Source organism: Haliotis asinina, chromosome 12 (genome assembly GCF_037392515.1).
Source record: "Haliotis asinina isolate JCU_RB_2024 chromosome 12, JCU_Hal_asi_v2, whole genome shotgun sequence".
Taxonomy (NCBI): Eukaryota; Metazoa; Mollusca; class Gastropoda; order Lepetellida; family Haliotidae; genus Haliotis; species Haliotis asinina.
Genome location: NC_090291.1, coordinates 52,126,409 through 52,154,284, shown reverse-complemented (window position 1 = coordinate 52,154,284; position 27,876 = coordinate 52,126,409). Strand labels below are relative to the sequence as shown.

At 38.0% G+C, this 27,876-nt stretch overlaps 1 protein-coding gene across 6 annotated transcripts in view; it reads right to left on the bottom strand.

Moving 5' to 3' along the window:
• Positions 1 to 5,924: 5,924 nt before the first annotated feature.
• LOC137257642 (protein NDRG3-like) overlaps positions 5,925 to 27,876 on the bottom strand; it is a 32,728-nt gene continuing 10,776 nt past the window's right edge. For 2 of the 6 annotated variants that reach the window (XM_067794976.1, XM_067794979.1), the window contains 13 exons: positions 23,620 to 23,727; positions 22,323 to 22,422; positions 21,716 to 21,836; positions 19,207 to 19,245; positions 15,919 to 15,981; positions 15,187 to 15,247; positions 14,678 to 14,764; positions 14,265 to 14,342; positions 13,642 to 13,742; positions 13,251 to 13,316; positions 11,913 to 12,012; positions 11,239 to 11,326; positions 5,925 to 8,840 (listed from right to left, as the gene is read on the bottom strand). In XM_067794976.1, the coding sequence (XP_067651077.1) occupies positions 8,746 to 8,840; positions 11,239 to 11,326; positions 11,913 to 12,012; positions 13,251 to 13,316; positions 13,642 to 13,742; positions 14,265 to 14,342; positions 14,678 to 14,764; positions 15,187 to 15,247; positions 15,919 to 15,981; positions 19,207 to 19,245; positions 21,716 to 21,836; positions 22,323 to 22,422; positions 23,620 to 23,727 (1,107 nt within the window). In that variant the 3' untranslated portion in view covers positions 5,925 to 8,745. Of the gene's footprint in view, positions 8,841 to 11,238; positions 11,327 to 11,912; positions 12,013 to 13,250; positions 13,317 to 13,641; positions 13,743 to 14,264; positions 14,343 to 14,677; positions 14,765 to 15,186; positions 15,248 to 15,918; positions 15,982 to 19,206; positions 19,246 to 21,715; positions 21,837 to 22,322; positions 22,423 to 23,619; positions 23,728 to 26,062; positions 26,139 to 27,876 lie in introns of those variants that run through there. The other 4 variants (XM_067794977.1, XM_067794982.1, XM_067794978.1 and 1 more) reach the window with 3 other exon arrangements.

The following is a 27,876-nucleotide window of genomic DNA, read 5'->3' as shown; positions in this document are numbered from 1 at the left end:
GTTTACCAGTTTCCACGCTACGGCATGAAAGGTCAGGGGTCGTTTGCATATGTGCGACCTTATTACCGTACAGATGACAGCGCGTGTTCGTTACTAAACAGTTAGCGTGCGCGACAATATATTTCGTACCTGTTCAGTAAATAGATAACGGGTCATTTTAGAGCCACGGATCCTCACTGCTGAAGCATTCGTATGATATTAATTTATCAAACAATCAACAGTAATATTCTATCAATGTTTATGAAAGTTAATATCTAGACTCTGTAAACGACCATGACCTTTGAGGTATTTTACTGTCTTAAAACGAAAAGACCAATCTTCAAGGAAAAGTCGTGAAAGTACAAGTTACATTTATATTCTTCGATGCCAAAACAATTTAAGAATATAATTAGAAACCAGTTTTATTTAATTTTTTTCGGATAAATTACTTTTATCCCCAAACAGCACAATCAAACCATATAGATAAACTGACGAGTTTGCTTGAATGTTCAGCAGTGTTCCTGTTCAGACTCCCAGACTTGGTTGACACGTATCATCGAATCCCAACTGCATAGATCGATGTTTATGATCACATGATTGTCTGGTCCAGACTATACAGCGCGCCGCCATATAGACAGACAGGCAGGCAATGGTTATTTAAGTGTCACATGTATGTAAACAAAATGTCAAGTACAATGAACAGATAACTGTTTACATACATCCATCCATAACAGGATTATGGGTGAGTATAGTTTTACGCCGCACTCAGCAATAATCCATCTATATGACGGCTGTCTGCACATAATCGAGTCTGGACCAGACAATCAATCCAGTGATCAACACTACTGGGAACCGATGACATGTGTCAGCCAAGTCAGTGGGTCTGACCAGTCGAGCCGTTAATCGCCTCTTACGGCAAGAAGGTCAAAATACATCATAGAGTTTTTTTTTATTTATTTATTTATTTATTTATTTATTTATTTATTTATTTATTTATTTATTTATTTATTTATTTATTTATTTATTTATTTATTTATTGGGGTGGGTGGGTTATTTTTTGGAAGCCAATAAGACATAGATAACCTTAGGTAAAACTATCTCTTCATTTCATTTAAGGAAAACAAAAACATTGTTATACAGTACATTCATACTTTACTTTGGTCACTGTTTGAGCAAGGTAGCCAGTCTGATCAACACAGTTCGTTATGGAAATCTCTTGTCTCTGAAGCTGGTCATTGAGACGCTGAAGTCTTCTGTCAAGCTCATATTTATTCCTTATTCTTTATTTAATAAATAATGCTTCTTTTCCGTGTTCCTCTCGTACTTCCAACCTCCATGATGTAAATGTTTGTGGCTGTAGACGTTCTCTATGAAGGCGGCCAGAACCTGAGCACTTGCCATGTTGACACCGTATCCTTACCTAGCTTATACACTTACATATGTATCCTTGAGAAGTACATGTGACAAATCGGATACAAATCTACTTAAATATAATCATTTCACCACCAACTAAATTCTTTAACTCAAACTCAAACTCGTTTCTCATTCCAGCAACACCAGTACTCATGTCTTTCCCTCGTTAATCAGAACGGACTAGCGTGGTCAACTCGTTCTCATTCCAACAACACCAGTACTCGGGTCTTTCCCTCGTTAATCAGGGTAGAGCGGAATAGCGTGGTCAACTCGTTCTCATTCCAACAACACCAGTACTCAGGTCTTTCCCTCGTTAATCAGGGTAGAGCGGAATAGCGTGGTCAACTCGTTCTCATTCCAACAACACCAGTACTCATGTCTTTCCCTCGTTAATCAGGGTAGAGCGGACTAGCGTGGTCAACTCGTTCTCATTCCAACAACACCAGTACTCAGGTCTTTCCGTCGTTAATCAGGGTAGAGCGGACTAGCGTGGTCAACTCGTTCTCATTCCAACAACACCAGTACTCATGTCTTTCCCTCGTTAATCAGGGTAGAGCGGACTAGCGTGGTCAACTCGTTCTCATTCCAACAACACCAGTACTCAGGTCTTTCCCTCGTTTATCAGAGCAGAGCGGACTAGCGTGGTCAACTCGTTCTCATTCCAAAAACACCAGTACTCATGTCTTTCCCTCGTTAATCAGAGTAGAGCGGACTAGCGTGGTCAACTCGTTCTCATTCCAACAACACCAGTACTCATGTCTTTCCCTCGTTAATCAGAGTAGAGCGGACTAGCGTGGTCAACTCGTTCTCATTCCAACAACACCAGTACTCATGTCTTTTCCTCGTTAATCCAGGGATACTCTATAACTCTCTATATAGGCTCCCTGGTTAATCAGAGTAGAGCGGACTAGCGTGGTCAACTCGTTCTCATTCCAACAGCACCAGTACTCATGTCTTTTCCTCGTTAATCCAGGGATACTCTATAACTCTCTATATAGGCTCCCTGGTTAATCAGAGTAGAGCGGACTAGCGTGGTCAACTCGTTCTCATTCCAACAACACCAGTACTCAGGTCTTTCCCTCGTTAATCAGAGTAGAGCGGACTAGCGCGGTCTTTCTGCTATCCGCAGGTTCTCCAAGGCAGTCCGGGTGTTAATAGGGCAGTGTCGAGCATTGTTTCACTTCACTGCCGGGTCCGGGTGTGTGTTCGATAACACATTCGACAGTCCGAAAGTGTGTTCGATAACACATTCGACAGTCCGTGTGTGTGTTCGATAACACATTCGACAGTCTTGGTTTTGAATCTGCTATATCTCGGTAACGAGTCTCTGACGTAAATTATGCTCTCGTATTCACTCACTCCCCGATGCTATGGCTGATTTTAACGCACGGCTATTTGTTACTAATTAACACTGTCCATCATGTTCAACATATCTTTACAATGGCGATCACATTATTGTCATAACGCTTATGTACTGTCTTTTGTCAAATGTTACCATGGACTTTAGATTGACGTCATATCGATTGTTGTCTTCTTTGAGAGGGTCTTTAAGCATCTACGCTGAAACGTTGCATAATAAAGAAGTTGTAGTAAAGAAGTTTTACGTCTATAGAACTCTCCCGTGGCATATTCATTGCTCTATTTTGTTATTGGAATAAAGATTACGTGTCTGGTTGTGTTTGCCTTCATCGTAAATACATGTGATGATTCAGCGTTAGAAAATGTTTGGGACCCAGTCAACAGGACATCCATGAGTGAGTGAGTTTAGTTTTAAGCCGCACTCAGCAATATTCCGGCCATATGGCGACGGTCTGTAGGTAATCGGGTCTGGACCAGGCATTCCAGTGATGAACATGAACATCGCTCTAATCAGTTTGCATACGGTGCCATGTATCAACATATCAACCAATCAGCCAGTCTGGCCACCCGATTCCGTTACTCACCTCTTATGACAAGCTTGTGATGATGATGCTCACTTCTATCCTCACGGGTTAAATTCACGAGTGAAAGGTTTGTGTTTAAAAGTGATGGATGTTGTACACTGCTCCCAGGTCAAACCACGAAGGGTTGATTTACATTGCAATATAAATTAGAATCTGGTATATATTTTATCTGATCCCACGACGGATCCTTATATAGGAGCACACCTGAGCAATCGAATTATGGTGCTTCCACAGAACCAATGTCACATTAACAAGAGGAAGTGCGGTAGCAAAGAAAGCAATGTTATGTCATTATCGTGTTCCAAACACCCGGCAACGCAAGACTGTATGTACATTCATATATGTATGTGTACCACAACTAAACACATAAATCACCCCACTCAATACTTCAGCGGATATTGAACATATATTGGATAATTGTTCACATGTATTTGAATAGGTGTCAAACATTTGTCGTAACACACCCATATGACATTCGATCTTGTATAGAAGCGCATTGTGCAAGTACGTTTTAACGTTTGGGGTCATTATTCAATACGACAATTGATACGTTAGCTATACGATCAAGTTCCACATACGGTTGCCCATTTGATGTTCTTGTATTGTACTCTCTGTGAGACGTAACACCAAGTATTCTAAATGGATATTACTGACTGAACGTGATCAGGTGTACAACCCGGGTGTACCGCGTTCGGTGTTAACTGCAAAGTAGTTTCAAAGAGTGAGTGAGTTTATTTTAACGCCGATTTTAGCAATATTCAAGCAATATCACATATCACAATATGAGCTTCACACAGAGAAATGGGAAGATATCAACTTCCATTCTAGTATAGAAGCATGAAGGAGGCAACGCCACTTTTTTCTACATAAAATGAGCATGTGTAGTGTTCAAAATATCACTGTATAGCAATAAACGGACGCTAAGATGAAGCCTCAAGCTAAAATGTCATTCGATACTTCTGTTTAGCCATCATTATTCCTCGACTAAGTATTGTTCATTTTGGTAACAGCGTTACACATAAGGGTTCGGGTACTTTTCACATCAAGAGCTGCTGGTCAAAGGGAAAACAATGTCAACATCTAATACTGCCAGCATTAAATATGGTGAAATTATTGAGTATAAAGTACAGCAGCCTGAAGTATTGACAAATTTAAGAGTGAATAGTGGGAGTCACTTTTCAGCTTATGTTTGGGTACTCACAGGGTGCTCCAAAGTACCCTTTAGTAAGAAGACGGCCTGTAGGTCTGTTGAGTGTAACCGCAGTGTCAGCAAAACTCTGATGCTGTATGGTTGGAAGGATTGGTTTCATCCATAACCATGTAATGTCTGGCGATCCGGCGGAGCATGGTGTAGGACGTGCTTATTCCCTCCCGACACGTAGGAAGCATTCGAATCTGGTAACAAAAGACGCACCATAAACACATATGATAGTTTGATGGCTAAAATAACGAGAAAGAACAATTCCAGAGGCCATAAATGTGTACATTTCGTGAGACCCTGATATTCATTGGTTGACACCTGGACTAGTTTGCAATGACCAGAATTGGCAATTACAGCGCTAGAAAACAAAGTAAACTAAAAGTCTAGTCCTTTTCAAGGTCAAAGAGATCTTCCCACTCTGAAGAACTTACTAGTTCTACAAATGCATCTGAAGACGTATGGTCACGTATCGTTTTAGTGCGGTTCAATAAACTGCCACGGATCTGAAAGTGTCTCATTGCCCGAGACCAGTTGTAATCCTGAATCCGGTCAGAGAAGTATCGAGAGAACGGAGATTCAACATCACACAAATGACGTACTCTGCGCCATCGACGTCTGGATACAGTGTGTTGATGGGTTGAGCACAGAATTACCAATATGATAAGATGGACTGTTTGGACTGAACTTAATTAGTCCGCCAACATATAGTTCACTGTGGGTTTTCAAATTCTTCCTTGGTTCCTTGAGCGAGTGAATCAGTTTAGTTTTACACTGCTTTTAGCAACATTCCAACAATATGACGACAGGGACACCAGGAGTGGGCTTCACATGTTGTACCCACGTGGGCAATCACACCTGGGTCTTCTGAAACGAGCCAACGCTTTTGCCACTGGGCTACCCATCGGTTTGACATGAGCCGTATAGTGGAATCGGTTCTGGTACCTGCTCACCAGATTGACACCATGTGTATTGGTTCTGATACTCACTTGTACCAATCTAAAGTATTTTAGCCATGAGACCTTCAACCTCACATCAACAAGGTACCAATGACAATGGCATTGTTTGGATTCACGGAGGTCCTTCATATACAAGTGAATTATTCACTTTCGATAATACAAAAACCTTAAAGTCCACAATCAGCAGGTGCAAAGAACCAACCACTGATGCATTCAGTAGCTGTGTGCACTGAAAATCCTTTCATGTACATGAAATACTTGACCACTTAGCCACAGCTACAGTGATTCAAGGTAATGGGTTGTACTGACACGCAACCAGCCATCCAGGTCATGCACCTGTCTCACCTACTCATCATGGTAAACGTATAGATACAGGAACCTACTTACTGGCAGACATGGGGAATGGGATGAAATGAAAGACGACAGAGTATATATTCAGTCATTGTTTATTGTCTACAGACGTGTGCAGTAGATACATTACCTCACAAATAGATTCCTACACACTATGCTGGAGTCAATGAACTTCTCAGTTGTCTCTCTCTACATGGTCCGCACAGTAATGAAGTGAACACAGTATGTACAAAGTAAAACTTGATAAAACTCAAAATGTATTTAGCAGGAGCAAATGAAATATAACGCGCGTTAAAATATAATGGCTATTAAAAAATTTGTTACATATTAGTGTTATAAAAGCAAAAATTCTGACAAATTATTTGAAACCACAAATATAAAATTAATATTTTGCAAATTGTGGGCTAGAGGTGTGACTTGTACAGAAATGATTGTGCATACATTAATTGCATTGGTTTTGGCACTTGGTGTGAGATTGAATCTAGTTGCGTGTTTCAGTATTTTGCTACTTGTCTGAAAATACAGATATATCAACATAAGGTTTGTCTTGTAAAAGAAGAACTAATATGATAAAAGTTGTGGAGAGGAGTAACATACAGTAACGCAACATTAGGCCAGATCAGTTTATTTTCACATTTTGAGATATACCCCAAGTTACAATAAAATGACAAAATAAAAAAACCCACATTTCTATATTGGATTAAAAATAGGTCCTTTCACTATGTGAAAATAATTATATCAATAAAATTATCTTTTAGACTAACTGACAAAAGAAATTTTCTTTCATTCTTGCCCTTACAATCACGTAAATCTGCAAAAACAGAAATTAAACTGGTCCTGTCCAACTAATATCACAAATATATTACATCAAATAACAATGTCCAAATTAATGTGTTTATACATAGCAGACATACAAATAGTTGGAATGCATTCATCTCTCATAAGCACTAGATCACAAAATTCCTTCATAATACATAACACACTGCCTTCGCCACAAGCAAAATATATTCTTGATTCTCATACTCCTGAATCCAAGACTTATAATCAAACAGCTGATAATCACGATCAGGGGATACATTTCTGGAGCTAATATTATACAATAAAGAAAGTTAAGGGTTGACATTCTGTGGGGGTTAGCATCACCAAGGTAATGAGACCATGCAACTACAACAGTGTGCCTAGTAGACTTGTGACATCATCTGACATAGTTAATATTTCTTCAGATTATATATTACCTTCTCCTTCTGAATTTACATCACAAATTAAATAGATGTTTACAAAACATGAGCAAGGTCTTGTAAACAGAACATAATATATGTACAGGTGGAAAACCCTTCAGAGCAGTAACATCCATTTCATAAACTGAATCCTTTCAGCTACACTGACAAGTCTTTTATACACTGAACATTTTAGACAAACTTATGAACAGAGCTTACAAACCAAGAAACATGGGATTCATGTGTCTTGGTTACTGTCATGCCTTCACTTCTGTAAGATAGTCAAGGATGTCCATTTCAAGAAAACTAAATAAGGGAATTTGTTTTATACATATTTCCATGTGTATATTACTTTGAATGTCATAGGACTGTGAGCGTATTTGGTGCAAAGGAAACAATCAATATTAAAAGAACATGCAGGCCCCGAGACAGTAATCAAGACACTGCAAGATGTGACACTGTACGTTGATAGACTGGTCTGCTCCATGATGTAGAAACAAATCTACACTTTTTCCACTAGAAATCAGACATGAAATTACAATCAAGATAATTAAAACCAACTGGCTTGTGGCATAATACAACATAATCAAGATAATGTTCCAATCTCAATGTAATAGACATAATCTGTACAGATAAATCTTTCATTCACATGACAACTAAAATGAAAAATGTGAGAAGCAAAATATTTACAAAAGGGCATAAAATTCACACATGTTAAAAACAAATGTTGTGTAACACATTTACTGAAACATCAGACAATGTTGAGTAATTTGATTACATTACAACTATTATAAGACTGTAGTGTATCCAAGAGCCATCTTCCAGGCGTATACAGTATCATGTTCACAATAGTGCAAGCAACTGCCGGCATTTCCTGATATAGTCATTTTGACATAATTGCTCCATCATATAAACTGTGGAATACTTTCACAGCCATAGCAGAATTATATCAATCAATGATATTAAAACATTTTTTTAAAATACTGGCAGTAAAACTTTGTATATTCCACCCCAATTACTCAAGTATCTGTCATCAATAATAATATTATATACATGTTGTCTATCAACAGTTGTAGGTAAAATATTCTAAAACGTTTTCTGCCAAGGAAGAATTCTGTTCTTTGATGTTTTAGCTAAAGTGACAATGACAAATAAAATTTTATAGAGCAAAAATTCATAAAATACAGATTAAAAGTTTAAAATAAAGTCCAATATTCCACATTTGTCCTGATTAATGATAAGCAACAAGGTCCTTTGCAAAACACTGTACACAAATACTATTATTTTCCAGGAACAACCGACACGTTATTGCCAAGACACAACAAATATTGAAAGTTAACCATGTTTCTCATTGCTCCTTTAGTCAAAGTAATCAAACAAAATCATGACTTACTCCGTCAGCACATACCACAGAAGTAGAAACAAGTTCATGTGATGGGTCATTTTAGCTGCTCAGATATATCACATAACATCTTACCCCACACCTATCCTTCACTTCACAACACAAGTTAACTGTGTTAGCACAAATGAGTGCACAGCCTTTCTCAAACCGAGAAATCAAAATAGTGTACAGGACAAAGATGGCGGTCAGTGTTTGCCAGCTGCTACAGCAATCTAGCTAGTTAGCTCTATCAGAGCTGATGTACTTGGAGTGGCAATATCAGGGGTCTACACATGGACAGACACTAACAGACGGCAGCGGTCTTATTGCCCAGGCTGTTGGAGGAACTGAGCTGGCTGATTCTTCCGGCAGTACTTCGGGACTGTCGCAAAGACGGAACTGCAATGAAAACAGAGCGAGTGAGTGAGTAAGTTGGGTTTAAGGCCTTTAAACAAAAAGGAATCACATGTTCATTAGCTATTTTTAGTTACTGTAAGAAAGAAAATTAACATCAATGAGTTTGTTGGGTTTTTTTTGTTGTTAATTCCATATATTTCTGTACTGTAAATAACTGAGCCTGGACCAATCAATTCAGTGATAAACAGCATGAGCATAAATCTATGCAAATGGGATATGATGACAAGTGTCACCCATGCTTTAACCTCTTGGCGACCACACTGTCCAACACTCAAAAATAAAAACAATGGGTAGTGAAGGATACATGAATCAGCATATATCTGACTTCAGTCTCTTGAACAAAGCTGGTTCTGACTAAGCCCAACCACAGATTACTGACAGTACATTTCCAGTAACAGCTGACCACTCATTTAAAATCAAGCACTTAAAAAATTCGGAATTCAGAGATTCTGCATAATTCTGATTTTCTCCCATGAGTGAGAGACTGAAATTGGTCCATAGACCTTTGAATACTAGTTCAGGTATCTCAGCCATAATATAACATGTCAGCTTTATCTTGGAGGAAGTGCTATGCCGTAGGGGCTCCACAGGTCGACACTGACAGTTATTGTCAGGTTATTTCTGGGACTAAGTGGTCAAATGATCAGGGCACTCTAAACTCACACTCTAAGGTAAATCTGAAGTACTGGGATCAATGCAGATGTAATTTCACAGAGTGAGGGAGTGAAAAATATTAAATAAGAAGCAAACAGCAAGGCAGACACCTCTTGTTCTGAACATGGCAATACACCTCAAAAGTTTGATCAAACAGTGCAAACAAAAAGAAAGTTAAATGTATTTGTGCATGAACATTCGAAAAATAGTTCTGTAAAAGAGCCTGTTTGGAAAAAAGGCATGCAAAAAATGAGCTTCAATATTCTGTTCAACATTTAAGTGATTAAAGTATTTTCTGTAAGTGGTAACATGAAAATACATTCATTTACAGCACTAATTTTCTAATACTTCAGTGTTAACAGATTTATATGTACTTATTAAATAAAAACAGACAGTGATCAAAAGTTAATTACAATGTTTGGTCAGTAATATTTGTCAAATCAGTTTTTAACATACTACCATAGACATGACAGGAGATCCGTCAGCATGTTAAGATGATGTAACTTTACATGAACATATACCCCACATGTTCACATGCATGATGAATAAAAGTATAAGTTCTGAAAATTGTTAATTTCATGATTTGAAAAACAAATTTGTGACTGGTGTTTCCTTCTAAAAAAAAGGCTTACATTCTTTTTCATCATGCACTGGCTATAAATTCCTGTCCTAGACTTGAAAACATATAAGAATATGACAATACAAGTATGAATAAGTCAAAGTCAATCACAAAAACATTTATCAAGACATCATAATTAGTAATTTCATCCATGAAAGTAGTAAAGTGCAAAGCGAGTTTTAGAAAGAAAGAAAATAGCACCAATCACATGTTTCAAACATCATGAGCACCAATGAAGTTTTGTATATATGAGGACCAATGATGTTTTAGATATGACCACTAATGATTTGTCTTCAAGTTCATACTTAGTTCTAGCCAGTGAACTTGGAAGCAAGTTCACAAGACCTGAAACTGAAAGTATCTGGAGTTGGTGTGGGGTGAAGAAGCTGGATGTGAAAATTACACAGTGACAATTCTTGACAGTGTGATATGTGCCATGAGAATGTCATGTAAGAGTTATCTCCCTTATCTCTGACTTTAACACTAGAGCCCTGTTTCAATCACTGGATCAGTGAAATTTGATTTTAAGAATCTACAAATGGAATGAAAGTCATCCATATCTTCACCCATCCTTGTATGAAAACATTTGTACAGGATTAATCCTATTGTGTAGCTAAAGGGAATCTAAGAGAGCAAGAAGGTCATCACTTCCATTAAGTAATGTAGACTTGTGGGTAAATTATGCAGCAGAAACACTCCCCACACGCTGGTGAACAGAAGATTGTTGTCGAAGTCATGTTTGAAAAGCAGAGAGAGAAGCAGAAGACAAGTTAGATATTAGATGTCAAGAATAATGTTCACAGATGAAGGAATTTAGTTTCCATTGTCAACACTTTATGACCCTGGATGCAGTCTGTGAATGCATAATTGAGGCATTGTATCCCAGGTTCAGAGTTTGTTTGGCTCCTGTGACAATTTCACAGCCATATTTCATTACCTGACTGAGATTAGCCACAAAATGACACTACACTGTCATCTGGGCAGTGCGTTCTTCGATAAAAAAGGAACTTTATGTAAACTGGAATGAGAAGTGTTGACAATGCCTTCTGACACTAGAGGACTTAAGCTGTAACTCCATGAGATGACAAGTGCATGTGTACATCTTACCATAGCCCATGCCCTGTAGGAAGAGCTTGAACGCCTCTGTGACTTTGCCTGGCTGCTCCTCAAGTGGCATTCCTCCACAGTCGGCAATCTGGGCGAGGACGTAAGAGACAGACAATAAGTACTTCAAACAATGCAATTATCAATACGCATGCAGTTTTTAGATTTCAGCTTCTAGTCTGAGCCTTAATTCTTGGAAACTTTAGTTATGTTTCTGACTCTGAGATAAGAAACACATGCTAAAATCTTGTCAAAATCAAGTTGAGGGTAGTAGACCCACATCATTCTTTGGCAGACTTCATGTGCCCATGTGTGGAATTGTACCTGTGTTTTCAGCATGAGGAGAGAATGCTCTGCCTACCAGGCTACTTCACCCCTCCATAATCTCATGAAGTATTTCCAATACTGTTCTCTCAATAACTTCAATATTAACAATATTTATCTTTTCAGAAATGCAATCATAGGGTAGTCAGAGTGCAAAGAATATTAACTGACAATTCCTTAATAAAAGGAAAAGTAAAAAGTAATGTTTCTGAACAAATGGGTTTGGGTGAAATAAGTTTTAATGATGTATTTATGATAATAGCACTGATACAGGGACATGAGTGCATGCTAGTATGTGTGTGGCATTGTACCAGGCCAGACAAGTAGTGAAAGTATCATTGCATGGGGCATACCTTCATGAAGTCCGTCTCCTGTGGGTCCATGCGTCCGTTCATGTTGACCACATCCTCCATATGTGGGGAATCGTCTCCAACAAGCATCAGTGTCCGGCACCTGAGATCACGCATGGAACATTAGTCTTCACAACACTAATACATGATCACGACAGTCTGACATATCTGACATATCTAAAACCCACAAGATAATACTAGACACTCATTCAGTCACACAATGTTACCCTCCTCAAATATCTTTCAAAAGCATGGAGGATCGAACAAGAAATACAGTCTTCAATTCATTTACTTCAACTTGACAAGCTTCAGAATTTTTGCAAACAATTATATGAAGAACCATCCTCGATATCTCCAGGGTATACGTTCCGATAAGTCTCCACTATACCCTGGACGCATCTACGGCTCTGCCCGATACATTTATCTATTCATCTACGCTGGGAAGTTGAGCAAACCAATCATAACTCACTTTCGTTTTTTGAATTATCTAACCGATTATACTTGGCAACAGAAACCAAGCAGAGGTTCTCTGGAAGAGGTAGAAGGCATTCTTGCATATGTTGTTTTAAAGTTTCGGACCTGTCAATTTGTTTGTATGATTTCCCTAAAATCTGGGACGCACTGCGAGCAAACCTTCTCAGTTGCGACCGCTACCTTTGTTGACACTGGCAAGCTCGGTTATAACGGCGGCCTAGCTGATTGGCTACTGTGAGAAGGTGGAGCCAACAAAGGGAGGTAATAAATTTATCGTCCAGATGCGTCCAGGGTATAGTGGAGACTTATCAGAACGTATACCCTGAAGATATCGAGGATGATGAAGAACTGGCTATGATATCTTCTGGGACGTAGTTTGCTAAGATGAAGTACATAAAAAACATTCCATCTTTATTACAATGACCATTATGGTAAACTCTGGGCAAAACAATCTAGTGACTGATATCATGGGTTTTCTGTTGGGGTATGATGCCCCACATACATCAAAATCACCGAGCATGACCACCAAATCCATTTAGCTGTACACTGACGTCCAGAGGTTGCTGGGGATCAGCTTGTAACTCAGATTCCCCAGGGACATTCACTTTAGCCATCAGACCCTCATTAAAATCCATGAGCTTTAACAACATAGAGGGGATGTTCTAGGGAAATTTTCTGGGGGCAGTGTGGGGTATACATTGGGTATATCTGGAGTAACTGTGGGGCATCTTTGGGGGTAACTCTGGATGTGTGCAGGGATAACCCTAAAGAGTTTTCATCATGTATTCTGCCTTGTTCTGTTAACACCATTCCAAAGAATGGATATAGTCCTTCCAGAACTTCCTATTTACACATCTGATCACATACCTGATAGTCCTGGTCTGCATTTTCTTCAATGGGTCAAGCTCCCGGACAATGTTCATATCTGTACGTCTGATAACAAATAACATTCTTTATCAGAAATTGCTAACTGAAGAAGTGACACATACATAAATAAATGAAATAGATGAAAACAAGCAAAACCTTTTGTGCAAGCCTAAAATTATACTAATTCTCTCTCCAAACTAAATCAGGACCAGAATATCCTGTGACAGACAATCATGAGTATCAAGCTAGATATTTGGATAACTTGACATCCACAACCCAGAGTTCAACAACACGATCTCATTAGTTGCCCTTTACAACAAGCATGGGTCGCTGGAAACCAACTCTTAACCAGGTATTCGTGTAGAGAACATGACGAGGCTGGACAACTCACTTCAGGTAGGACTCGATGAAGAGAGCAAGGTTCTGTGGATTGATGGACTTGATGTATTCTTTGTACACAGTAATCAGATCATGATTATCCCAGCGAGTTTTCTGAAAGAGACAAATGATAGTGATTTCTATTATATTGGTACCTCAATGCTAGACAATAAACTAAAGAGATAAATATATTCTAGACGTCAAACAGGTTTTGCAGATGATAAAACAATACCCACTGGATATTAATGATTCTACATGGCAGAAACCAAATAACACAACTAACTCGACACAAGACATCAAAGACAACATAAATACATAAGCTATAGTATCGATACATATTAGTGATACAATCAATGACAGTTTTAACATTTACATAGATGATGTTTTTATCTACTTAGATTATTACAGCAAATCAATTATTTCTGTATGACTTCCAACACTGATGCATATTTACTAGGTTACTATCTGAACCTTCAATAAAGTAACAATGCTTTTCAATGGGTCAAAGTTTTCCTTAATGTTATTTGTGCTTATTTAATCTTCCCAAACTAATACACGATTGGAAGCCTGTTGGAGGTTTATTTTCAATTCAATACTGAATTCAGTGTAACATCTCATGTATCTTTGGTTACCTACCTGGCCAAACCAGTGCCACAGAAGGTATTCCTCAGTGAAGTTGGTCACCTGTCCAGAGAACAGGTACCAGGAGTTCATCTGAAAAATTTAGGGATATGTATTAAAGGGACAGAAACTAAACAGTTTTGAATATATTTATATTGTTGATGACAATCAAAAAAAAAGAAAAAAAAGTGATTCCAGGGAACAGATTGACTCAAATACAACCTCTTACATATTGCTCAAACAACATAAATTATAGAATGAGTGAAAAGTGTTGTGGAAGGTGATTTATTTACCACAACATGATTCATAATGGTAACTGGAATCAAAAGGAACATAGAAAGTAGTTCATAAGGGGAAAAGGCACCTCAGACATACTATACATACAGACACTTGTTGTTTATATATGACCTGCAGTATGTTGGTCTCACCTTCTGGTATCCCCACTCCATCCAGCCGGCCTGACTCGCAGTAGCATTGACCAGCGCCAGGGAATCCACATGGTCCGGATGAAGCAGCTGAAACAACCACAGAATGTCACCACATGCTTCTTACATGGCAAGACACAGCTCCAGACCACAAAAACTGGCTAATCTGGAAACCTCATCATCTGGACAGTTACTGAGGGCACCATGTCTACATACCGTAAGTTGAGGAAACGAAATGTCCATATCAATACAGCTAAGCTCATGTGCAGGGATTTGTGCCAATTACGAAGCTGATACATGGAAAGTTACTGCTGGGCATACTTATTTTCACCAGTCAAAAGACGTTAAGGCTCACACAATTTTTTAACATGACTTTAGATAATTTGAATGTAAGAAGTTATATCAGTTATCAACATTTGCCTAATACATGTGTCTGTTCAAACTAATATAAAGACAGCTGCATTTTTGCAATTATTTTATTTACAAAACCTCCCACCATTTTGACAACTTACTGAATAACGAGTGAGGATGTTGGCTCCTGTGCCAACTCCAAAGCCAATAAATCTCTTCAGCCTGTAACAAGATTGTCTAAATGAGCATACAGCTGTGGAAAAGAGGCAATACCTTTTGTTGAAAAACATGAAGCAAAATGGGGTTAAATTTCATGTTTGAGGTTTCTTCACTTATACAGCAAAGTTTGGTGTATATGTGTTATTAAATGAGATGTCAAATGTTGTTTATCCATAAGGCATGTCCCTCTTCATCACACGAGCTACTAAATGCAATTTAAAGACGAAACACCAATAGGTTCATCAAATAGACGATACACATATGCTTGTAACTTGTCTATTTGGTCCTCAAGACATCACAAGAGTGAGTGAGTTTACTTTTACGTCGCACTCAGCAATATTCCAGCTATATGGCGTCAGTCTGTAAATAATTGAGTCTGGACCAGACAATCCAGTGACCAAAAACATGAGCATTGATCTGCGCAACTGGGAACCGATGACATGAGTAAACCAAGTCAGAGAGCCTGACCACCTGATCCAGTTAGTCGCCTCTTACGACAAGCAGAGCCTTTTAGGGCAAGCATGGGCTGCTGAAGGCCTATTCTACCCCGCACCTTCACAGGTCACATGTCACAAGAAGGGCTGGATAAGTGAAATATTCAACAAATATGATGTCATATAATCAATTACTCAATATCTTCCATGTAACATAAACTTTATGTTTAGTAACCTTACCCATAATGCTCCACCACTGAGTGAACACCTTCCGCCAGTTCATCCATGGATGGAAAGACAAACCTGTAACACACAAGATAAACCAACGTGAAAATGCAGCACATCTTTGAGTGAGGCACTCTTATGTTCAGCAGTGTTATGGTCTTACTACAAGGAGGACTTCCACAATGTGCCCACATTCCAGTTAAGCCCATGATGTTTCAAAGTCACGAGAGGATGGCATGGTACATGTGGCTTGAACACTGACAGATGGGTCTTCATAATCAGATGTGTGTGAGGCATCATGCTTCAATGTGTCTATAGGATACTTCAGTCAAGACTTGAAAACAATACAATGAACATAACTGATCAAGTCTGCCCACCATATTCCTTTATTCACATCTAAGGACAAGATAAGTTACTGTGAATCAGTTCCATCCTCAAATCAAAATCCCCAAGCATGATCAAGAGATTATGAATCACACCTGAAATCTATGAGGATTATTATGATCACGCTCTCAATTTTCAGTGTTGAGTTTTAAGGAAGGCAGTAGTGTAGTAACAAATAGATTTAATATTTCACAATATGACTCAAATGCTTCAGAATTTAATTCCTTCCACATGAAATCAATATATACATATATAAATACAAAAAAAAAAAATGAGAAAACTTATACATTTATGGTCCATTAAAATAATCATGTTGGTGCTAAATTTGAATCATTAACTCTTTCATTCTAACTATAACAATAACTATATTATCAACAAAACTAGGGAATATTTCACAACATAAGCACAACATTCACAACAAATACTCATGCATGCAAATATATCTAACCTATGTCATCTAGAAACGCTGATGAATCAAGTTAATTTTACAAGATATTAATCCGCTGTGAAAATATTTCACAAAAAATAACACATGTGTTTATTTTTTCCTGTTACTAGTGTTAGTACCTGCAATGCACTTGTCATTACATAGACACAGAACAGCTTTATGAAATAACACTATGTAACATGAATATGTGCTAATTGTTCTTGACATCAGCCCTGGGCAATATACATGTTATCACAATGGGTCAATTAAGCTGCATATGACTGGTCCAACAGGTTGCTGGTAGAGACCCCAGGTCATGTCCTGACCAATGTCCTCAGGTGTATCAGGCAGACATGATAAACTCTCATTATAGTCTAAGGCTATAACCTAACATGCCTGGGGTAGAGTGCTATTATTCAAATGGACACAATACTGAAGTGTGTGTGTGTACAACTAGTAGCCTCTAGTGTGGAGAGAAGTCTACCATAGGCAGGTCAATGACAATGTTGTGAAGACATGGCACCTTACACATACTTAGGATCTGACACATTATTACATGGTTATCAAATACACACACCCAAAATAAAATCATGATAGTCTAAAAAGAAAACAAATATGAAAAAATATAAACATTAAAGCTAACTTGCAACTAATGAATTAACAACCTGCAAGATTTAACTTGACAAGACTTTATTGTCTGTAGTGGTTCTTTGGATACTATTTTCACCAAAAAAGCAGCAATCTTGGAAAAAAGAAACTGGTTTGAGTTTCAGCTGTGAGAAGTCTCATTACCAATTAACATGATCAGTTTGCAAATGGTCCTGGTTTCATGATTGATCAGTTACAATATACATGTAATACTTCCCATTCATGGGATGACATTTAACATTGAAAGAAAGCCACAAAATGACTCTCAAATGGTTTCAGCTTTTATTATTTTTCAACTCTGTTATGACTGTCAGTACTTCCTAACAACAGGTCTTCCATTTGGAAAACTGACTGTGGACCATGCTGCAGTTTAACTTCCGATACAGCCTTGCTTGCTGCAGTTTATCTACCAACACAGCCTTGCTTGCTGCAGTTTATCTACCAACACAGCCTTGCTTGCTGCAGTTTATCTACCAACACAGCCTTGCTTGCTGCAGTTTATCTACCAACACAGCCTTGCTTGCTGCAGTTTATTTACCAACACAGCCTTGCTCACTGATGTTTATCTACCAACACTAATTTATGTTGTTTGAGCAATATGTAAGAGGTTGTATTTGAGACAATCTGGGCCCTGGAATCTTCACTACATGAGACACTAATTAAAAGAAACATAACAACTGGTCAGTAGCTCTGTATAACCAAATAGAGACTAACATGCATCCAAAACAAACAAGAGCTGTAAACTTATAAAAACCAACCTGATCTAAACCTAAACATGATGCACTACAAAAACAATATAGAAAAACTTTCATTGTGCAACACAACATCAGTATATTATACACATGCAGCATGAACACATTCAACCTCACTGAGATTATATAGTTCCACAAATACCATACAATATACACACTTATATTGTTCTACAATTAACATACATGATTCTCATTACCCAGATTGTATACCCATTCATTTTTTGCACAAAAAAACCCCCACTGAATTGAATGCTTTGGACCAGTATTTCATTACATGATCATAAATCAAATACCAATCATTGAAGCAAGTTTTCCAGCGAGCAGTATCCTGCCAGTGTTACAGTGCTAACATAGGCATCTTTGCTAATCAACCTGACCCTCTATGATTCCATGCATGCAATGCTGAAAACCCAAACCCAAACAAAAAGAAAGCTCAACAGTTACTGCACCCTATCCAGTACCACAGCTTATACACAAAGGCATCACTACAAAAAAGCTTAACATTGACAACGAATTAAGAATGGTAAATTGCCATTGGAACCGTATATAGATATATATCACAAAATAGCTGAGTGTCAGCATGTTTAAAGTGTGTACAAGGCTATTCAGATTTGTTTAGCTGCCGATGCCAAGTAACAACTCGTTGTTTTCAAACGTTCAGAAAATGAGCATGAAAAAAAAAGAGGGTTTTTTTTCCCAGAATAAGACAGGGGAGGAATTTTTCACTACATTCTAATGAAAGTCATTTGACGCTAAGACGCATGTCTCTAGATTTGATTTACCGTCTTCAGGTATAACATTACTTGCATGGAAGGAACGTATGGACTTCGACCCATGATATACATTGTACCCCAATCTTGTTGGCATACTAAAAGCAAAAATCTAATTATCAAATATACAAACTTAAGTAAATATGTGACTAATAAATCTTCATAATGGCAAATATAAACTAAAAATTGCTGCAATAAACTTTGCATTGTATTACAAATCTGTGATGAGAAGGAGGGTTCGACGAGCCAATGAGGGTGGATTGAGAGACGTGAACATGTGTTAGGTGGTACACAGTGCACACAAGTCACATGACCTACATACCTGCTACCTAGAGAATCAGGATTACCCAGAACATCGTGTCTGTTAGGAGGAACGGCAAGAGATTATATACGTTGCATATCAACTACAGGCTAATAGACATGTATGTCATTCCAATCTGTAGTATAGCGACACACTATCTACAAGATGCAAGACATGCATATATACAAACACTACGAATGAGTATGTCTAATTCATACCCTCTGAAAATAAACATTTGTCAGTAGATTGGTTAACAAAACTACAGCAGGTTAGTAGAAATACAATCATTCACACAGAGACATTAGTAAAACATAAACTGTCAAGCATATTCTTATGAACCAAGATGCTTACGATTCTTCAAATGATCTTCACCATAAATTATAATAAAGTTTTGCAATCTATTGTATAATACTTGTAATGAATGATGACCCCATTCTTCATAAGTAGAGATAGCTTGGATGTAATCTTGTACCAATGAGTGAACGTAAAACATGTCACCCTGCCTCACTGGATGAACAACCATTTGAATAGCACTGCCCATTTCACGTAATTCACAAGGCTGTCAATGCAAAAGTATTTAAATACACGGTTAAAACTACAATCAATATTGTAATTATATAACATGGCTTTTACGTTAACTACTTTTTCACTAATGCAGGTGCTTTTTTTTAGCAAGCTGACCTTACCTTGGAACAAAACAGAACATAGCAAGAACATAAAGCAGCCATTCCCAAAATCCAAAACGTATAAGCCTCTTACACGTATATTAGAATGCTGGCTGGATGTGGCAGGATATCGTAAATGTTTAACCATACTGTTCAATTACAGATTTTGCTGACATCCCCTTCATGTTCGTAAACTATCTCCCACATATTCACTAAATATGGAAAGATATTTGGGGCAGAACACCTGTCTGAGATCACAGGTTGAGTAGAACTTAATAATGACGCTCTTCGTATCTGTCATAAAGTAATCTGGGCTTTGATGGGCTCTGATATGTTTACAGTTAACAACCCTATTGGACAACTGACTCATCACTAACACATTTTAGTCATTCCATTGCAACATGCGTTCTTACAGACATAAGGTTGTGTCACGCTGTTGTATGCTACAGAGGACTTTGCTGATATGTGAAACTATATGTAACTATGGCAGAGCTGATATGAGAAGTATCACATGGGTGATGTGCCGGCCTGGTAACTATGGCAGAGCTGACATTGATTTTTGGTGGAACGATGTTAACAGCAGCCATACTCTTCAGTGGATGCTGCCATGAGTGGCTACACTGTTGCTGTAGGTGATGAAAGCGCTTGAAGTACTGTCTTTGTGCTAACACAGCTTTCTGCAATTGGCTCTTGTGGCTACTACAGACTTACTCTTCCTAGCATTGACACAGGTGGCTGAACTGCTACTGTGTAACAATGCACGTGCAAGACTTGCTCTTGCTGGCATTGAGAGTGATGGCTTTCCTCAGTTGTGAGTGATACATATACTAGACTTACCCTTGTTAGCATTGACACAGATGGCTTTCCTCAGTTGTGAGTGATACACAGTAACATATGCTAGACTTACCCTTGTTAGCAGTGACACAGATGGCTTTCCTCAGTTGTGAGTGATACACAGTAACATATGCTAGACTTACCCTTGTTAGCAGTGACACAGATGGCTTTCCTCAGTTGTGAGTGATACACAGTAACATATGCTAGACTTACCCTTGTTAGCAGTGACACAGATGGCTTTCCTCAGTTGTGAGTGATACACAGTAACATATGATAGACTTACCCTTGTTAGCAGTGACACAGATGGCTTTCCTCAGTTGTGAGTGATACACAGTAACATATGATAGACTTACCCTTGTTAGCATTGACACAGATGGCTTTCCTCAGTTGTGAGTGATACACAGTAACATATGCTAGACTTACCCTTGTTAGCAGTGACACAGATGGCTTTCCTCAGTTGTGAGTGATACACAGTAACATATGCTAGACTTACCCTTGTTAGCAGTGACACAGATGGCTTTCCTCAGTTGTGAGTGATACACAGTAACATATGCTAGACTTACCCTTGTTAGCAGTGACACAGATGGCTTTCCTCAGTTGTGAGTGATACACAGTAACATATGTTAGACTTACCCTTGTTAGCATTGACACAGATGGCTTTCCTCAGTTGTGAGTGATACACAGTAACATATGCTAGACTTACTCTTGTTAGCAGTGACACAGATGGCTTTCCTCAGTTGTGAGTGATACACAGTAACATATGCTAGACTTACTCTTGTTAGCAGTGACACAGATGGCTTTCCTCAGTTGTGAGTGATACACAGTAACATATGCTAGACTTACTCTTGTTAGCATTGACACAGATGTCTTTCCTCAGTTGTGAGTGATACACATGCTTGAGTAACCCTTGTTAGCATTGACACAGATGACTTTCCTCAGTTGTGAGTGATACACATGCTTGACTTCTCTTGTTAGTGTCAACACAAATGGGTTTACTTGGATGTTGTGCCTGATATACACGCTAGACTTACTCTGGTTTCAGTTGAAGAGCTCCTTCCTCTTGCCCTGGTGCATTGACATGGTAGACACAGAAGTGTCGTAAAATTGGCTGCATCTCTGCATAACTGAAGAACCCTTGAAAACAGGTCGCGTCTGCAACACATTTCAAGAACATGAATAGACAACTTTAGGTGGAAAACTCCAGTCCCTCTCATACCTTTCTGATCAGTCCTAATTATCAATCATTATGCATTTATCTTCTGAAAATCCCTCCAAAAACTGTTGTTCCTTGAAAATGTCCAACCATTTCCATTTAAAAAAACATCTCAACTGAAAAAACAACAACACATTTTTCCCATAAAAAGATCTGGAAACAAAGGTAAGTATAGAATAATCTCATTAAAATCAGACCTTAGAGCTTGGCACAACAAAACCAAGACCTAGAGGTCATCCCAGAGGTCTATGTCATGAATGACCTTGAAAGTCTACATCTGTCTTCACATCATGTCATGTTACCTCAAAAAGATTAACACAGAGCAATCAAACCTGCAGTTACTGTCTGACTTTGAATGTCAGACACCACCTATGTCAGAGTTCAATCAGATATGGCACATTGAAAAAGGAACAGACTTTACTTACGGTTGAGTCCAATGTCATGAAAGGTGAGAATGGCCATCTTGGATCGGTCACCCTGAATGGCCACATGCATGTTGCCATATGGAGTTTCGATATCATCCTCCTGTAACCCAAGCAACCATAACATGAAACAGATATACTGTTGCTTACTGACAACACTATAGAGCAATTTTCAACAATCTGTATCAAACACATTTATCTTGAAATTTGTATTTGGGCATCACTGTCACAAGAGTAAGAATTCGTACGTTCTTGATAAACTGATCATCCTAGAAGTGGAATGGAAGACACTTTACCAGACTTGGGGCTTAATTCTATTGAGTACAAGTAAACCTTCAGTGATGGTAGTCCTCTTAGGGCCATAGTTATGAGCAAGTTTTCAAAGCCATAATTTTGACTAAAAAACTGGAATGGAATAAAACTGACAGAAAAATACAACTGTGCTGTCTCATTTGACAAACAGGACTAGCTGTCAGCATTAAGGAGTTCTGAAAGATGACTTGAAGTAGTCCTCTGCACCGGTCTGTATAAAAAACATATAATTTCTAAGGCTGCTGTGTATTGTGAAAGATATATGGTAACATTCATAACGGGCCAGCCCTGGTCCTACAGTGCTGACAAGTGCTTGTATATTCCCCAGCTATATACTTTATGATCAATATTGACAATTCTACTCTCTTAGCATGTCTAAGTAGCTACGTCTGTAAAATTAGGGGTTCTGCAGACGTTTAGGACAGAACATGAAATGGCTATTTTCAACTGATTTGCATGGTCTGTGCTGTTTTAAAATATCATTTCCTCAAAATTTTGACATCAATTTTGTCCATCATTAGGTCTCGAAAACGTGTTATTACAAGTGATCACCTTAAAACCAAGCAGATCTTACAGCCTGAAAAACTTGAGAAACTTTACCTCAATTGTTTGATTACACTTTGGAAATAATATTCAGTATTTATTTAGAGTTATTACATGAATTCAAGTAGTTGAGTATATTGGACACAAGAAGACCCAGAGAAGTTCAAAGGGCACATGAGAAACACATGCAGACCTCACAAACCTGTTGTGTAAGAATAGCACCAACATTCTCTATTATATGTGTCGATGAGTATATAAAACAAATATCAATAATCTAAAAATATAATGCAAACATCTTAATAATACTGCGATTGTTGCATTTCAGAAACATGGCACAGACTGCTATCAGGCCAAAAGCATAAAAGAAAAGGCTTTCTGATACAAAACAAATCATATCATTGTAAAACATGCCCAGTAAAATATTGAAAAAAAAACAACCACTCACCTGAATCAAGATGGCTGTGGCATCTGTGTTTGCAAATGACCTTGGTTTAGGGTCAGTGCTGTCAATGCTTGTGAGCTCAATGTCTGTCAGTTTCTCCATAGTTCTCCGCTGTCACAGATAATATTCACAATGTAACACTGCGATCACAAAAAACATTAATAATAACAACCCCAGCGAAATTTTAAAAACTAATGTCTGCAAAGATCAGTAATAACAAATTCTGATGTGAACATGTGCCATTGACACTCTTCCACTCCAGGCAAAGTTAGAGTGGTAGTTTACAAGGGAAGAGGAATGAGGAGGGGCACGGGGGCAGGGCGGAGAGAGACTGACTGGAGGGGTAAAGGCATTGTTGTTACCAGCTCTATAAATAAACCATCCTATCCTTATGGAATATGACCAAGGGCCTACCACACTTGTCAATATACTAACAAGGTGATCCAACACGGACTTAACCAGTGAGGAGAAGCAGGTGGGTTATGTTTCAAGCTGGTATTTCAACTTGATACAGAGCTTCAATGGAGATCCAGAAACATGTCATGGATTTCACCACTGTACTTAAAGAGCACCTTCATCTATGGGTTTTACTACCATTCGAGACTATGAATGTTATGTTGAACTTAGCAGATAGCAACAGGCTGCAATTGGAGAGCTCATCAGAAGTGGTAAACTATACCTTGTGGACACTTTCTGTAACATTTCCAGGGTAACATACCCATTAAGTCAAAGGTAATAAAATGTGTGTTAGTTCTTTTTTTGACTGATCTCTAATTTTCTTAAAGATATATCAAAGCACAAAGCGCTTTTGGCATGTTCCAAACATCCGAAGATGAAATGTGTTCTCTACAAGGCAAAATTAAATGATTTCATCAATAGTAAACTGGTGTCAAGTTTGAACTAGGGACTGTTGGTCACTTTCTGCATGATTACATCAGTCAATCGCAATCAGTTGGTAAGGAATAGGAAAAGAATGAAAAACCTGAAAAAGGTTTCAAAAGTATATGAAACACAGTCTCAAAGCCTGTCGCCCTTACTCGTTTGCCTTGTAGATGACTTATGCCATATACAGGAAAGCAAACAGCCCTTGACAATAACCCAAGGAAACAATCCCTGATGAAGAGAAAGTAGGCCTTATTTGTACCATGGGACAGTATGCCATGTTTACCTGTGCTATCAACATGACATTCGTTTATTTCATGAAAATTTGCTTTGTCATAGATATTCCTGGCCAGGTCGTGTGACTTTGCATGCTGATGGGGACAATGGGCGTTTGCCGTCCCTCACCGAGAGATCGCATATCCAGGAGGAACCTCTTTCTGTCACAACCTGCGTGCCATACTCGTTCAACATGCTCATGTCAGAGAGACCATACCACATTCATTACTGGACTACAACACTACACACTGCACAAATCATGGCAGCACATGGAGGAAACAAAAGGGTGACTATCAATAATTTCAAAACGTAACCAACAGTGATTCCAGATATTTAGGAAGTAAGGTGGGTCCAAATTTCACTTGATTTTTTAAAATGTAATTACGTTTTCTGTGTTTATCTATATATGATGTAACAATTTCCCCCAATATATAAGAATAATGAACATTTGTGTACATACAATCAACACACAACTAACTGACCTCTTAATATAAGTAACCTAGATATTGTTCCATTATTGAATTCTCTTCAAAAACGCCAGTCCATCTCATTCAGGACTACATGATTAATGAGGCAAGCGTCCATGGCCTACTGCTATACACATAATACCTGAACAATCCAATATTCAAACAACAATGTGTAGAATAATGCAAAAAGTCACAATCTTTCATTTTATGAAAATAAACAATACTTCATACTTATCAACATGAAAAAAAAAAAAATAAAAAAAATGAAACAAACCAAATTTCAAGAACAGAAGCTAAAGACCCAATTTGACCTTATCAGGTTAGTTGTGACCTACCTTTGTTGTTCAACAATACAACTTTTCCAAGACACTGTTCAAAACAAGTTCAGTCCTGCCAAAGGATTTCTGACAATATGCTGTGCAGGAGACAGCTCACGATAAACACTGCTTCAATGCCTTTGGTGCTGATGGTAATTTACCCTACATCTAGTTTGACTAGACCATGAAGTGGACACAACTGCTGGAGGCAATACGTGACACCATACCTTTCCTCAGGCTTATATTCTCCATGTTCATCCATGCCTCTGAATAATCACGCAATAAAAGCAGAACCATCCCCTTGATAATAATCTTGTTCTTCATGGTCTTATTTCACCAGTTACAACTAGTGACCACAATCCATAATATATCAGTCTTAAATTTAGGAATACTAATTCAATAATTTGAAACAAAACAGCAAAGAAGAATTTACTATTCATGTAGAATATCCAGCTCTGATAAAAAAAATGGATAAACAAACTACATGTAAATTTACAAACTTACAGATGAAGAAATCCACAGAATCTGAATGATGTAAAACTGAAAGAGGTATCACTCACTGAAGAACGAAAACAAAATGGCAGAAAACGAAGACAGGAAAATGAATAATGGCCTGTCTTTTTGTGTGTCAGAGGTCACATTGTGCAACGTTAACTTCTTCCCTGAGGAGAGTTAAGCTTTTGTTTCTACATGAATAAACACCGTAGTCATGTCACGACTGTGGTTATGTCACAAGATGGATACCGTTGATGGATACTGGTGACAGACAGACAATCAAGTATTCAAGGGAGCCACAGACAACAAGGTAAGAAATATTCAGTACATATACACATATCTTATTTGATGTGAAAATGTTTCTAACATGTCTACAAAACAATATACTTAAACTAATATTTTCATGTTTACCTTTTTCATACAAAGGATCTTAAGATGTTTATATTTTTTATACATATGATCTTGAAAATACATCTTAGATCTCTAAAACTATGAATATTAAATACGATAATTAATATCACATTAGATTATATATTAGACTATACTATGGTTGCAGTATACCCACTCATCTTTATTGAACAGAGTAAATAAACACACTATGAAGTTATTGTCAGTGGAATGGTCCATGATCAAAATACACCTAAACATACCTGGGTCATGAATTATTTACCATGCTTTCTCCAGAACATACCGACAAGTTAGAATATTTCATACGCAAGTCCTGCCAAGTATAGCTTTATGAAAGTCAATGGAATGTTCAGAACAGACTGGCTAACGACAGAGTGTTAGAAATTCTTAAAATTTTAACCCCAGATCACAGGACCCGTGACTGGAAAATAATTAGTGGTGCTGTCTGTACTTTGCAGATTTACTTATCAATATTATTCCATTCATCTAAAAGTCAAACATCTTTTTATTTAAAAAAACCCAAAAAACATCACGAGCACCAACAACACTGCATACTTATCAGCTAGTTGTCCTGAAGAATTTTTACTTGTCATGAAACATAGGTCCAGGAACTTCGCACACTAATGACATACATTCCAGTGCATCCTATGGGTAGAGCAAAATCTGATCGTCTACATCTGAGATCAAACACTTTGAACTGTCACAAAGGTTTTTTTGCAGGAGTCTCCCTTGTCACGAAAGTGACAGTTAATGACAAGGAGCTGACATACTGACACTACCACTGCATCACACAACAATGATCTTCCTCATACATAGCTAGGCATGACAGGGTTCAGTTTTTTTAACAAAATTGTTTACAACTCTCCTTCCATTTCCATGGAGTCATGTAGAGGAATGTGTACCTGGTAAGACATGTTGGTAATGTTTGCATGAATTCAGCTGCATTTTGAAATATGCCAATGAACATATGCATGAAATCTGCAGATCTTTGAATAATCCAACCAATATTTGAATAAAATCAGCTGAGGTTTGAATTAAGTCAATCAAGGCATGTATGAAATTGGCAGATCTTTGAATTAAGTCTGTCAGTATTAGCATGAAGTCATGACACATATGCATGTGGGCTTTTCATCATTTAGATTTTTGTTTCATGTTTATGCTACAGCGACAATTTGGTAAGTTTTAAGTCCGGCTAGCCAACATATCCAGTAATATTTTGCTTCAATTTCTCTCTCTCTCACACACACACACACAGAGAGACAGATACACACACAGACACACACACACACTGAGAGAGAGAGTATGGTCATACATCCAATAATACAACAGTGCTATTGTATATAATGAAGTCTGATTCCGTGATTGATGGCATGAACGACAACCCATGATGTAAGCGTTTCACCAGAACAGACTGA